Source organism: Mustelus asterias, chromosome 5 (assembly GCF_964213995.1).
Source record: "Mustelus asterias chromosome 5, sMusAst1.hap1.1, whole genome shotgun sequence".
NCBI lineage: Eukaryota > Metazoa > Chordata > Chondrichthyes > Carcharhiniformes > Triakidae > Mustelus > Mustelus asterias.
In genome coordinates this window covers 71,228,969-71,242,616 of record NC_135805.1, presented here as the reverse complement: position 1 = coordinate 71,242,616, position 13,648 = coordinate 71,228,969, and the positions used below count along the sequence as shown (strand labels likewise).

Here is a 13,648-nt window from a genome sequence, read left to right as displayed (position 1 = left end):
TCAAGTTTAAACACAAAGTAGATGTTTTAAGCACTGAAGCTTTCTTTCTACCTTGTATTCCTAAGTTGCTAGGTTGGAAAAATATTAGAGATAAAAGAAAACACTAAATGAATAATGAAATATGCTTTTGCAGCCAGGAAACAACAGAAATTATCCAGAAAAAGTGAAACTTTGACACCTATCATGAGAATATTTTGAATTTTCATTTTAACTCCAACCACTTTATTTGTTCACCAGAAAATGGTAACTACACTGCATATTAAGTACTTTGTTTGAACTTCCTATATTCTTTATATGGATACTGCTCTGACCTCTGAAACTACACTCCTCAACTGAATTGAAAATGGCATTGATTTAAATACTATTCTGATGCATAGATTGTACAGAAAGTCTTGTCTTTTAGGCAAGGTTCCAATTAACAACTTTATATGCACTTCTTGTGATAGATCATTCATGTATAATGCAATAAGGATTGAAGCCAAGAGCCATGTATTCGGGAAAGATGATTCCAAAAACTGACCAATATTTTGTTTTAAACCAGAACCAGTATCTCTAATGGACTTGTTAGTACTGTTAATCCGGATGATGTACCAGCACCCAAAATCAGCACAGAATGGAAATATTACACAAACAGGTAATAACCAAACACTGTGATATGATCTTTACAAAAGCTCCATACAGCCAAAAGGTATAAGACTGCAATTGAAAATTAGAAATAAAAATAGAAATACACATGGGATCTGCCAGTATCTGAAAAGTGAAGATATTTTATTATTTCCATAGCGGTTCTGACAAAAGGTCTCAACATCAAATGTCAAGTTCATCATACAAATAGAAATCCATTTGTCAAAACTTTGCTAGAAATGAAAAACTATCTCTTCCCTATTCAAGTGCTGCTGGACCTACTGTGGTTTTCCATCAAATTTTTAAGTCAACAGTTGAGCATTGTTAAGTTAAATATGTATCAAACACTTTCCTTTTAGATTCCTATGCTCCTGCAAATCTTGTGATGGAAGTATTGCGCATGTTATGTGGCCGAAAAGAATGTGCTACTGAGTGCCTCTACAGAAGCATTGTTATAGATTCCCTTCTCTTTCCAATATCCACATTGCTGAAAGGAGAACAGGTGGGGTAATTTCAACAAATTTTGTCAGTGTTTTAGGTGTGTGGTTATAATTATAACTTTTTTGTGTGTGTTTTTAACTTGCATTTAGCCTGAACATTTTCAAACCCAAAAAAGTACTATACTAATTTTACTTTTTGGGCACTAAATGGCTTACTATGCTCCCAATATAGTAAGCTGGAAGGGTACCTCTTATTGTATTAGGTAGGATGGATCAACTGCTGGTTGGAACCCCCGTTGGGCAGAATAAATGCAGAGTAATTGCTGTATTTGTTGATGTACTTGTTTTCAATTTTTTAATCCCTTATGTTTCGCTTGCCACATGCTTAACTCAAAACAGTAGTGTGGTATGAACCATCAGGAGGGCCACCGTACTTCACTGAATATGATGTTGAGAACAGTAGTTGTTGTCCTTCTGCTTCCCTCCATACCTGCTTTCACCTCCCACAATCAGTCCCACTGATTGCTTTCATCGTCAGAACTTCTCAGGCTTTCAATTGCTTCTTTTCATCCTGTTGCTCTGCCTTCATAGCTGCTGATGCCTGATGTCCATTTACCCACCCTAACTCACTTGCCTGAGGGCTACTGTGAAGCCAGCAGTGAGCTGATGGTCAACAATGATTTGCCAGCAATACTACATGGCTCACTGACTCCATGAACGTTAGGTCTGTAGCCCGATATTCTGGTAGCCTCATCATTCAGATAGAGAAATTGCACACTCTTGTGCCTGAATTTCTGGGCCTTGTGATACTGAGGTCTGTACCTTTCAATATCATTAAGTTATTGAATATTTTTACTTAAATGGTAATAATGTGATATTACAGTAAGTTTGTTGCATTACACCGGAACATCCAATACAGAATATGATATCCAAAAGTGGTTTATTTTATTTATGTTTAATTTTGAAATAGAGGAACACTGCTTAATGCTGTAATTTTCATTTATGAGATTAGTGGGATGATTATTTCTTGACTTTATCAACAGTCAGGATCCTTGATGAGATGAATTTGGGTAATTGCAACATAGTTTAATGTAGGAATGTGTATGGATAGTGCCAAATTGTGTGCAATTTGACAGAGGTTAGTAATCTAATTCAGAAATGATGAGAATAGTTCATGTCAAAATTTATACTGTTAAGATCTTTCACTGAGGTACCTCAATGGAATAAAGGAGAGAGTGCCTTACCATCCATCTACTCTTATTATGTCAAACATGGCACTCCCAGTACTTGCATCCCTCATCCTGAGGACAAGTGCAGAAATTCAGTTATAAAAAGTCACAAAATGTTACAGCGAAATTTTTCTGGAAACAACCCTTGCAAATAAATCTGTTAAACATTTTTATTTGTGAAAATGCTATACCAGTTAGTTTATTTTGCTCTTAAGTAAAAGTGCAATGATAATCATACTGACTTATTTACATTGAATAGATGATAGTTACTGGTATTGAAACAGTGCTGATAAATACAGCGGATATTTTGGCAAGGATAGCCTCGACAGACCGAGGACTTTCACTGCTCCTTTTTGGTGAAAATAAGAAAGAAGCTGCAAGGAACTGGTGAGAATATACTTAAAGTTCAAGAGAAAATAAAAGGAGTATAATTAGCCTGTGGTTAAAATATGTTTTTTTTTATCCCTTGGACGCAAGTTTTAATTCCCTTTTGACAACTAAGTTTCACAAGTGAAATAAGTCATGGTGCTTTCAGTCTAGTTGCTAAAGTCTTCAGTCAATATTTCAGACTCTTCCATCACCATCTTGGTGCTCCCTTTCCTAATGGTAGGATAGATCCATCATATGTGGGGAGCAGTAATGTATAGTCATGTGGAAGTTGTGTGAGTCGTCAACATTGATGTGATTCCAGACCCAAAAACAGATTTCCACTTTCAGCTATAGAATCAGCAGTGTTCCATGCTGAATGTAATTTGGAGGAAATTGTGGAAAGCGAAATGCAAAATATACTCTGCCTGGAACGTTATAATGCCCATCATTAAAAGTGGATTGGCCATATTACCAATCCAAGTCCTGGAGAATTTAGCAACTAACACATATTTCTGATGCGGACAAAGTCTCATCACCTCTCTAAAGATATCGGGGGGTGATTCTCCCACCCTGTCGTGCTAATTTTCTAGTGCAGCAGGATGGGAGAATCTCGTGGGCGGATATGCATGGGATTCACGTATGCGTTCCCACTGCGTGTGCACCTCCCAGCGCCAGATTTCTGGAGCCATCAGATCCATGCTGGAAACTGGCAGGAAGACAAATAAGTAATTTAAATCCCTATTTACATCTAATTCTAATGTAATTAGCAGGCCCAGGACTGAATTCTCCGGGCCCACTGGCCTCTCCCACCCCTTCAAAGTATTTCACTCTAGCAGGGTTCAGAGTAACTCCCCACTTTTGGGGAGCTAGTGGCCCGACACTGCTGGGGGGTAATCGGGGTCCCCCAGGGGGCCGGGTGGTGGGGGTGTGGTGGCCCAGGGCATGGGCACCCTGGTAGTGTCAGTCTGGGCCCCCTGGCACTGCCCAAGGGCAAGGTGCCAATGCCCAGTGGGCACCTTGGCATAGCCTATCAGGCATGGGGCAGTGCCAAGGGGGCGGGGCCCATGTGTGTTGGGGCCTGATGGGCGTGCGGCCTAAGGGCAATCGGTGGGGATATGGGCTCCCACTGCCACTCTGCATTGGGATCGAAGGAGACAGGAAGGAAGTCAGCAATTGGGGCAGGATGGGGATTGGGGGGGGTCAGCTGGAGGGAGGGTGGTCTGCCTGCGGGGGTGTCTGCACTGCAGAGGGAAGTGGGGGGCCGGGATGGGGGGTTTGGGTCTGGCCCGGGAATGGTCGGGGAGACTCGCTGGCCAGCAATAGGGAGGCTGACAGTGCGGGCCCTTGGCACATGCGCAGTGGCCTGCTGATTTCAGCCTCCCGGGCGGGAATAGACCCTGCCCCCTGAAATCTAATGATATTCATGCTGTAGGCCTCTGCAGTGCAGAGAGTGTGGGAGATTCTAGTCTGAACTCCCACTTAAAAAAAAAACAGCATGAATTTCTCCAGTTTTCCTGCGAATTCAACACCTAGAAATTTTTGGGGGGAATTCCGGCCATCTTCTAGAAACATAGAACATGGAAAAACTACAGCACAATACAGGCCCTTCAGCCCACAAAGTTGTGCCGAACATGTCCCTACCTTAGCAATTACTAGGCTAACCTATAACCCTCTATCTTACTAAGTTCCATGTACTTATCTAAAAGTCTCTTAAAAGACCCTATCGAATCCGCCTCCACCACCATTGCTGGCAGCCCATTCCACGCACCCACCACCCTCTGAGTGAAAAACTTACCCCTGACATCTCCTCTGTACCTACTCCCCAGCACCTTAAACCTGTGTCCTCCTGTGGCAGCCATTTCAGCCCTGGAAAAAAGCCTCTGATTATCCACTCGATCAATACCTCTCAACATCTTATACACCTCTATCAGGTCACCCCTCATCCTTCGTCTCTCCAAGGAGAAAAGGCCGAGCTCACTCAACCTATCCTCATAAGGCATGCTCCCCATCCCAGGCAACATTCTTGTAAATCTCCTCTGCACCCTTTCTATGGCTTCCACATCCTTCCTGTAATGAGGTGACCAGAACTGAGCACAGTACTCCAAGTGTGGTCTGACCAGGGTCTTGTATAGCTGCAACATTATCTCACGACTCCTAAACTCAATTCCTCGATTGATGAAGGCCAGGACACCATACGCCTTCTTAACCACAGCCTCAACTTGCACAGCTGCTTTGAGCGTCCTATGAACTCGGACCCCAAGATCCTTCTGATCTTCCACTCTGCCAAGAGTCCTACCATTAATATTATATTCCGCCATCCTATTTGACCTGCCAAAATGAACCACCTCACACTTATCTGGGTTGAACTCCATCTGCCACTTCTCCGCCCAGTCTATTATGTATTCTGTCACTATCATCATGCTAAGGGGACAAAGTAAGGACTGATCGAGCATTCCAAAACGGAGGCATTGGGGGCCATTAGCTATAGCAGAATCGTTTACCTCCCTATTGATCAAGTCAGGAGATGAACCCTAATTCAGTGCAAAATGTAAAGTGGCATGTCTGGGGTATCTTAGGATGTGGCCTGAACTACGCAGAGCTATCTTCATGCTAAACACTAAAGGCAGCAGACAATATACAGAGCTAAGCAATCCCAAACAGTTGGATTACAAAGTTTTACTCTAACTACATCCAGTGAAGAATGGTGGTAGGTAACCAGGCAACAGAAAGACGTTCAAATGTTTAACAATTTAAAAGATGAATTTTGAATGAGCCATGTATCATAAGAGTTATATTTTGTTTTTATCTTTCCAGCTCTTCTGCACAAGTAATTGCTGAGTTCACCAAAAGGTTACTTGATGGGGAGCTCCCTACTTTAGTTTCCACAGAACCATCCCCTGCTCTAAAGGGGGCTTTCATCTTTGTCTGTCGTCAGATGTACAATACTTGTGAGGGTCTAGAGGTACTGATGCCTTACGGCTTGCATGAAGCCATCTCGAAAGCATGGAAAAAGGTAATGATTACAAATAGAGCATTAATAGCTGCAACACACCTTTTTTTCACTATTGTCTAACCCTTTTTTAAAAAAAATGTTTAGGCATTATGAAAAATCCTTCAGGGATAAGCTAATGATTGAACTGAGGGAATCTTTATTCATTTAGTGTACTAATTATATTTCTCTGTGCAAATTAATGCCCTTGGAAAAATACTTCATCCAGAAACTATTACGAAATTATAAACCAGGCAAACAAAACAGTTAAATTAGCAGACGGAAATAATTGATGCAAGTGTATAATGCTCACATTACTAGTCCAGGTCATGCCAGGTGCTATTTTGGCCTAGGCTCTGCATGCAACTGCAGAAGCATCGCTACGTAGAGGCTGTTTTCTCACAGGAAAAGATGGCGCTGGGAGCCTGCACCAAAAGCACACAGAGTCAGCGCTTTGTGACATTCGTCAGTGGTTAATGTTGATTTAACTCTAGCGGTGCCATTTTTGATTTCACCACTGCGGTTAGCACCATTTCTTCATCTTGCCTACCTGAATATGAGTTCAGCAGCAGGAAGGAACCTTGCAGTGTTGAAAGGAATGATCAATCACTTTCACTTTAATTGCTAATTTATTTCTACTGGCTCTTGCTGAATTGGTAAAGGTGTTTGGAGGTTTGTACTGCTATTTAAATTCGTTAACGTCTTTAGGTAGTGCGACGGCGCATGCTGAAAATCTTCGTTCGCACTTCAAGGGTTTTGTTCACAACACTTGCTCCCAGATATGAATGCAGTGCTTTGTGTCACTCTTGACCTGCAGCATGAAATGGAGAATGAGCAGTGGCAACACAAAGGATGGGGGCAAGGCAGTGGACGTGGTATATATGGATTTTAGTAAGGCGTTTGATAAGGTTCACCATGGTAGGCTTCTGCAGAAAATGCAGATGTATGGGATTGGGGGTGATCTAGGAAATTGGATCAGGAATTGGCTAGCGGATAGGAAACAGAGGGTGGTGGTTGATAGTAAATATTCATCATGGAGTGCGGTTACAAGTGGTGTACCTCAGGGATCTGTTTTGGGGCCACTGCTGTTTGTAATATTTATTAATGATCTGGATGAGGGTATAGTTGGGTGGATTAGCAAATTTGCTGATGACACCAAAGTCGGTGGTGTGGTAGACAGTGAGGAAGGGTGTCGTAGTTTGCAGGAAGACTTAGACAGGTTGCAAAGTTGGGCCGAGAGGTGGCGGATGGAGTTTAATGCGGAGAAGTGTGAGGTAATTCACTTTGGTAGGAATAACAGATGTGTTGAGTATAGGGCTAACGGGAGGACTTTGAATAGTGTGGAGGAGCAGAGGGATCTAGGTGTATGTGTGCATAGATCCCTGAAAGTTGGGAATCAAGTAGATAAGGTTGTTAAGAAGGCATATGGTGTCTTGGCGTTTATTGGTAGGGGGATTGAATTTAGGAGTCGTAGCGTTATGTTGCAACTGTACACAACTCTGGTGCGGCCGCACTTGGAGTACTGTGTGCAGTTCTGGTCCCCACATTACAGGAAGGATGTGGAGGCTTTGGAGAGGGTGCAGAGGAGGTTTACCAGGATGTTGCCTGGTATGGAGGGGAGATCCTATGAGGAGAGGCTGAGGGATTTGGGATTGTTTTCGCTGGAAAGGCGGCGGCTAAGAGGGGATCTTATTGAAACATATAAGATGATTAGAGGTTTAGATAGGGTGGATAGTGATAGCCTTTTTCCTCTGATGGAGAAATCCAGCACGAGGGGGCATGGCTTTAAATTGAGGGGGGGTAGTTATAGAACCGATGTCAGGGGTAGGTTCTTTACCCAGAGGGTGGTGAGGGATTGGAATGCCCTGCCAGCATCAGTAGTAAATGCGCCTAGTTTGGGGGCGTTTAAGAGATCCGTAGATAGGTTCATGGACGAAAAGAAATTGGTTTAGGTTGGAGGGTCACAGTTTTTTTTTTTAACTGGTCGGTGCAACATCGTGGGCCGAAGGGCCTGTTCTGCGCTGTAATGTTCTATGTTCTAAACTGACTTAGGAGGAAAGACGAGGGTGCAGAGAAGGGTTGTCAGCATGGAGCCTTATCTACCCAGGTTCTTAAGGGGACATTTCTCCTATCTCAACCTCAATGATGAACACTGTGTAATATTTGCGTTTTACTTAGTAAGTCCTGACAGAAATATGTCTGCAGTCTCAGAGCAGAGTAAGAAAGTCATTTGCCAGTGGCTGTCAAGGTGACCGTAGCCATTATCTTCTATGCTTTTGGCTCCTTCCAGGCTGGAGTAGGTGACATCTCTAACTAACTTTTTACAGTTTGCTGTGTGCTGTTATGTTGTGGAAGTCACTGACACTGGCCTCTGCAATAACAGGAAATGTGTTGCATTCTTTCCAAAGATCAGCAAATAGAATGAACACACGGCCTTGCTAGTATTGAAGTTTCGCTTCAGATCAGTGCCCACTTCCCCATGCAGGTTTCAGGGCTGTCCCCGTCTGCTTGGTCATTGCTAGTGGACTTTGGTTGCTCTGTAAAGGCATTACCCTTCCAGAGTGCTGGCTCAGCTGTTGTGGCCAGTATTTTTAATCCAAAATATTTTAAAGTTGCTGAGAGGGTGCCTCACAATTGAGGCACTTTCACTCTTTTTCCCTTACCTGCAACAGCAGGCTCAAGTTCCTTCTGTGGTGAATTGCTTCCTATTGACCATCCAGATTTGAGAGCCCGCCCACTGTCCTTAATCGAATGGCAATTATATGTCCTCTGATCACTGAATAGCCAATTCAGGGAAAATCACTCCCTAGTTCCTCACACAGTGCAGAGTTGGAAACCCATTTTAACCCAATCTCTGGTCCTGAGCTAAAAAACAAATTCTGCCTTGCAATGCACCAGGAAGGGATAAGGTTATCTGGATCCTTTCTTCAAGGAAACACTGCTTAGATTAAATATTTGAGAATTGATCAGTGAGCCAAGTATAGGGATCCAAAGGCGGAGGACCCATAGCCTTTGCCCTAATCCAACAGGAAAGAGGTTCTTGTAGTCTGTGTGGCTGAGAAGGAAATTTGGCATGTCCGCTACGACTCCAACTTTTACAGTTGCACCATAGAAAGCATTCTTTCTGGTTGTATCACAGCTTAGTATGGCTCCTGCTCTGTCCAAGACTGCAAGAAACTACAAAGGGTCGTGAACGAAGCCTGTCCATCACTCAAACCAGCCTTCCACCCATTGAGTCTATACTTCTTGCTGCCTCGGAAAAGAAACCAGCATAATTAAGGACCCCATGCACCCTGGACGTACTCTCTTCCATCGGGAAAAAGGTACAAAAGTCTGAGGACACGTAGCAACTGACTGAAGAACAGCTTCTTCTCTGCTGCCATTAGACTTTTGAATGAACCTACCTCGTATTAAGTTGATCTTTCTCTACACCCTAGCTATGACTGTAACATTACGTTCTGCACGCTCTCATTTCCTTTCCTATGATGTGGAGATGCCGGCATTGGACTGGGGTAGGCACAGTAAGAAGTCTCACAACACCAGGTTAAAATCCAACAGGTTTATTTGAAGCACGGGTTTTTGGAGCACTGCCCCTTCATCAGGTGAATGACTCACCTAATGAAGGGGTAGCGCTCTGAAAGCTCATGCTATCAAATAGACCCATTGGACTTTAACCTGGTGTTGTGAGACTTCTTACTGTTCCTTCCCTATGTACTGTATGCTTTGTCTGTATAGCACGCAAGAAACAATACTTTTCACTGTATACTAATACATGTGACAATAATAAATCAAATCAAAGAGTGGGTTCTGCAAGGAGGATTAACATGCTGACCATAACACAGTGGTGCAGGGGGCCATTAAAGTTGGGGGAGTGAAAGGAATGTTACTGGCAGGAAACCGTATTGTTAGGTGAGTAGATATTGCTCTCTGCAGCTGAGTGGACGAGTCACAAAGGCTGTGTTGCCTACCTCGTGCCAGGCTTAAGGACATTATCTGATGGCTAGAGAGGAACTTGGAGTGGGAGAAAAAAGGTCTAGTTGCTGTGGTCCAGGTTGGTACCAACAACACAGGTAGGGGAGGGGGAAGACGTAAGAGTAATGTTATTTGACTAGTAATCCAGAGACTCAAGCTAATACTCTGGGAAGGGTGTTCACATCCCACCATATTAGCTGGTGGAATTTAAATTCAATTAATAAATCTAAAGCTTATGAAACAATTGTCAATTTTAATTCAAATAAAAACCCTTTGGGAAAGGAAATCTGCTGTCCTTACCTGGCAGGCCTACATGTGACTGTAGACCCATGTTGTTAACTCATGTAAAATCCAATGGTTGACCTTCCTGCCACTTGCCTGTCCACCCCTGATATGTCTGAAATTTTATAGTGGTTGCAGGCAGGGAGGCATTAGGCTGCCCACCCTTGGCCTATTGAGGGCCTCAAGGGGCCAACTAATGGCCATTTAAGGGACTCATCCTACTATTGTTGGTATTTTAACCATGATGGGGTCAACCCAACACATTTGGGAAACTCAGCAGCTTCAACTGCACGTGATTGTGTTGGATGATGAAGGGTATGGGTGGAATCTCCTTTGCGGGTCCTCTCAGCCTACTGGATGTACGTCCTGCCCCCACCCCAAGATCATCCTCTGCTTGAACCCTCTTACCTACTGAGACCCCTGACTTACCTGGGATCCTCAGTGCGGCAGAAGTGCTTCTAGTCTCAGCTGTGGCCAACACTCCTGGCTGGTGCTGTTGGGACTGCTACGCCGCCAGCCATCTGATTGGCTGCCAGCTTTCTAAGGCAAGACTTCCTCCTGAGATGAGGAAGTAAATCACGCCTTAAAGCAAATAGCATTGCTCCCAGAAGTGTAATATTGTGGGACAGTGGTCTGAATCATGGGCAAACTCCCTCCTAACCTTATAGCCAGGGGATGCCACATCCTGCAAAATCCAGGACTGTGAAATTGTTGCCTGAATTCTTCATACTGCTGCATTAATTTATTTTACTGATGATTATTGACCATTGAATACAGGAATTGGGATGTCTTGTTGAAGTTGTACAAGACATTGGTAAGGCCACACTTGGAATACTGTGTACAGTTCTGGTCACTATTATAGAAGTGATATTATTAAACTAGAAAGAGTGCAGGAAAGATTTACTAGGATGCTACCGGGACTTGATGGTTTGAGTTATAAGGAGAGGCTGGATAGACTGGGACTTTTTTCTCTGGAGCGTAGGAGGCTTAGGGGTGACCTTATAGAGGTCTATAAAATAATGAGGGGAATAGATCAGCTAGATAGTCAATATCTTTTCCCAGTGGTAGGGGAGTCTAAAACTAGAGGGCATAGATTTAAGTGAGAGGGGAGAGATCAAAAGGGTCCAGAGGGGCAATTTTTCCACACACAGGGTAGTGAGTGTCTGAAACAAGCTGCCAGAGGTAGTAGTAGAGGGTGTACAATTTTGTCTTTTAAAGTGATTCGACAGTTTAAAATTTTCACACCAGGAAATAGGCGAGGTATTAAATGAGTACTTTGTGCCAGTATTCCCCCAAGAGAAGGACTTGGTGGATGATGAGTCTGGGAAAGGATATGTAAATAATTTGAGTCATGTTGACTTCAAAAAGGAGGAGGTATTGGGGTTCTTGAGAAACATTAAGGTAGCCAAGTCTCCAGGGCCTGATGGAATATACCCCAGAATACTGAGAGAGGCGGGGAGGAAATTGCTGGGGCCTTGAGAGAAATCTTTGTATCCTTACTGACTACAGGGGAGGTCCCAGAGGATTGGAGAATAGCCAATGTTGTTTCTTTGTTTAAGAAGGCAAGCAAGAATAATCCAGGTAATTACAGGCCGGTGAGCCTTACATCAGTGGTAGGGAAATTATTGGAGAGGATTCTTCAAGACAGGATTTATTCCCACTTGGAAATAAGTGGACGTATTAATGAGAGGCAACATGGTTTTGTGAAGGGGAGGTCATGTCTCACGAACTTGATCGAGTTGTTCAAGGAAGTGACAAAGATGATTGATGAGGGTAGGGCAGTGGATGCTGTTTACATGGACTTCAGTAAGGCATTTGACAAAGTCCCTCATGGCAGACTGGTGCAGGAGGTGAAGTCGCATGGGATCAGAGGTGAGCTGGCAAGGTGAATACAAAACTGGCTCGGTCAAAGAAGACAGAGGGTAGCAGTAGAAGGGTGCGTCTCTGAATGGAGGGCTGTGACAAGTGGTGTTCCTCAGGGATCAGTGCTGGGGACTTTGCTGTTTGTAATATATATATAAATGATTTGGAGGAAAATGTAACTGGATTGATTAGTAAGTTTGCGGACGACACAAAGGTTGGTAGATTTGCGGATAGCGATGAGGACCATCAGAGGATACAGCAGGATATAGATCATTTGGAGACTTGGGCGGAGAGATGGCAGATGGAGTTTAATCCGGACAAATGTGAGGTAATGCATTTTGGAAGGTCTCATACAGATAGGAAATATACAGTAAATGGCAGAACCCTGAAAAGTATTGATAGGCAAAGGGATCTGGGTGTACAGGTACACAGATCACTGAAAGAGGCAATGCAGGTGGAGAAGGTAGTCAAGAAGGCATACGGCATGCTTGCCTTCATCGACCGGGGTATTGAGTTTAAAAATTGGCAAGTCAGGTTGCAGCTTTATAGAACCTTAGTTAGGCCACACTTGGAATATGGTGTTCAATTCTGGTCGCCACACTACCCGAAAGATGTGGAGGCTTTGGAGAGTGTACAGAAAAGATTTACCAGGATATTGCCTGGTATGGAGGGCATTAGCTATGAGGAGAGGTTGGAGAAACTTGGTTTGTTCTCACTGGAGCGACGGATTTTGAGGGGATAGAAGTCTACAAGATTATGAGAGGCATGGACAGAGTGGATAGTCAGAAGCTTTTTCCCAGGGTGGAAGAGTCAATTACTAGGGGACATAGGTTTAAGGTACGAGGGGCAAGGTTTAAAGGAGATGTACGAGGCAAATGTTTTACACAGAAGGTGGTGGGTGCCTGGAACTCGTTGTTGGGGGAGGTAGTGGAAGCGGATACAGTAGTGACTTTTAAGGGGTGTCTTGACAAGTACATGAATGAGATAGGAATAGAGGGATATGGTCCCTGGAAGGGTAGGGGGTTTTAGTTAAGTCGGGCAGCATGGTCGGTGCAGGCTTGGAGGGCCAAAGGGCTTGTTCCTGTGCTGTAGGTTTCTTTGTTCTTTGTTCTTTATGTTCAGTTACATGGCTAAGATGGGTATAGAGGGATATGGACCAAACGCGGGTAATTGGGACTAGCTTAGGGGTTAAGAAAGCATGGACAAGTTGGGCCAAAGGGCCTGTTTCCATGCTGTAAACCTCTATGACTCTATGACTATTGAATTATACTGTAATATTTATCAGTATCTTTTTGATGTCAGTGAATTGTGAAGAATGCAGTTTGTGTTGGTACCTGTGAGATCAGTATTTCTGTTGGAAGTGTATGGTGTGAAATCATTTAGTTCTAATTTAAATTTTCATATTATTTATTGACAACTTTGTGCTATTGTAGTGTTTTCTGTTATCCATATTTTTAGGATGTATTTTATGTGAACTAAAAACATTTTTAGACAGTATAGCCTTTGATTCCTCTACTTCCTTCCACATCCAATCGACGAGTATATGATTGAAGGTTTGGCATATTTGTGCACATCTCGCCACAAAGCATACTTCTTTCTATTATGATTTCTGAAGAAGCTTTTATGTTAACATTTACTAACGATTGATTGCCCACCATCGTATTATAGTGGTACTCCCTCATATAAACAGAAGTCATGATTTATTCAACAATCAATTCCCAAGCAGCCCCACCCCAGTAATAGAGTATTATGACATAGAAAGAGGCCCTTCAGCCCATCGTGTCTATACCGGCCATCAAACACCTATCCTCATCCCATTTTCCAGCACTTGCTCCATGTGGTATGGCGTTTCAAGTGCTCATCTAAACGCATGAAACTGC

At 43.3% G+C, this 13,648-nt stretch overlaps 1 protein-coding gene across 3 annotated transcripts in view; it reads left to right on the top strand.

Annotated features, from left to right (window-relative positions):
- Positions 1–13,648, top strand: part of tbc1d32 (TBC1 domain family, member 32) — a 272,496-nt gene that overhangs the window by 105,164 nt on the left and 153,684 nt on the right. For all 3 annotated transcript variants that reach the window (XM_078212743.1, XM_078212744.1, XM_078212742.1), the window contains exons 14-17: positions 542–634; positions 984–1,126; positions 2,553–2,680; positions 5,477–5,675. In XM_078212743.1, coding sequence (XP_078068869.1) covers positions 542–634; positions 984–1,126; positions 2,553–2,680; positions 5,477–5,675 — 563 coding nt within the window. The remainder of the gene's footprint in view (positions 1–541; positions 635–983; positions 1,127–2,552; positions 2,681–5,476; positions 5,676–13,648) is intronic.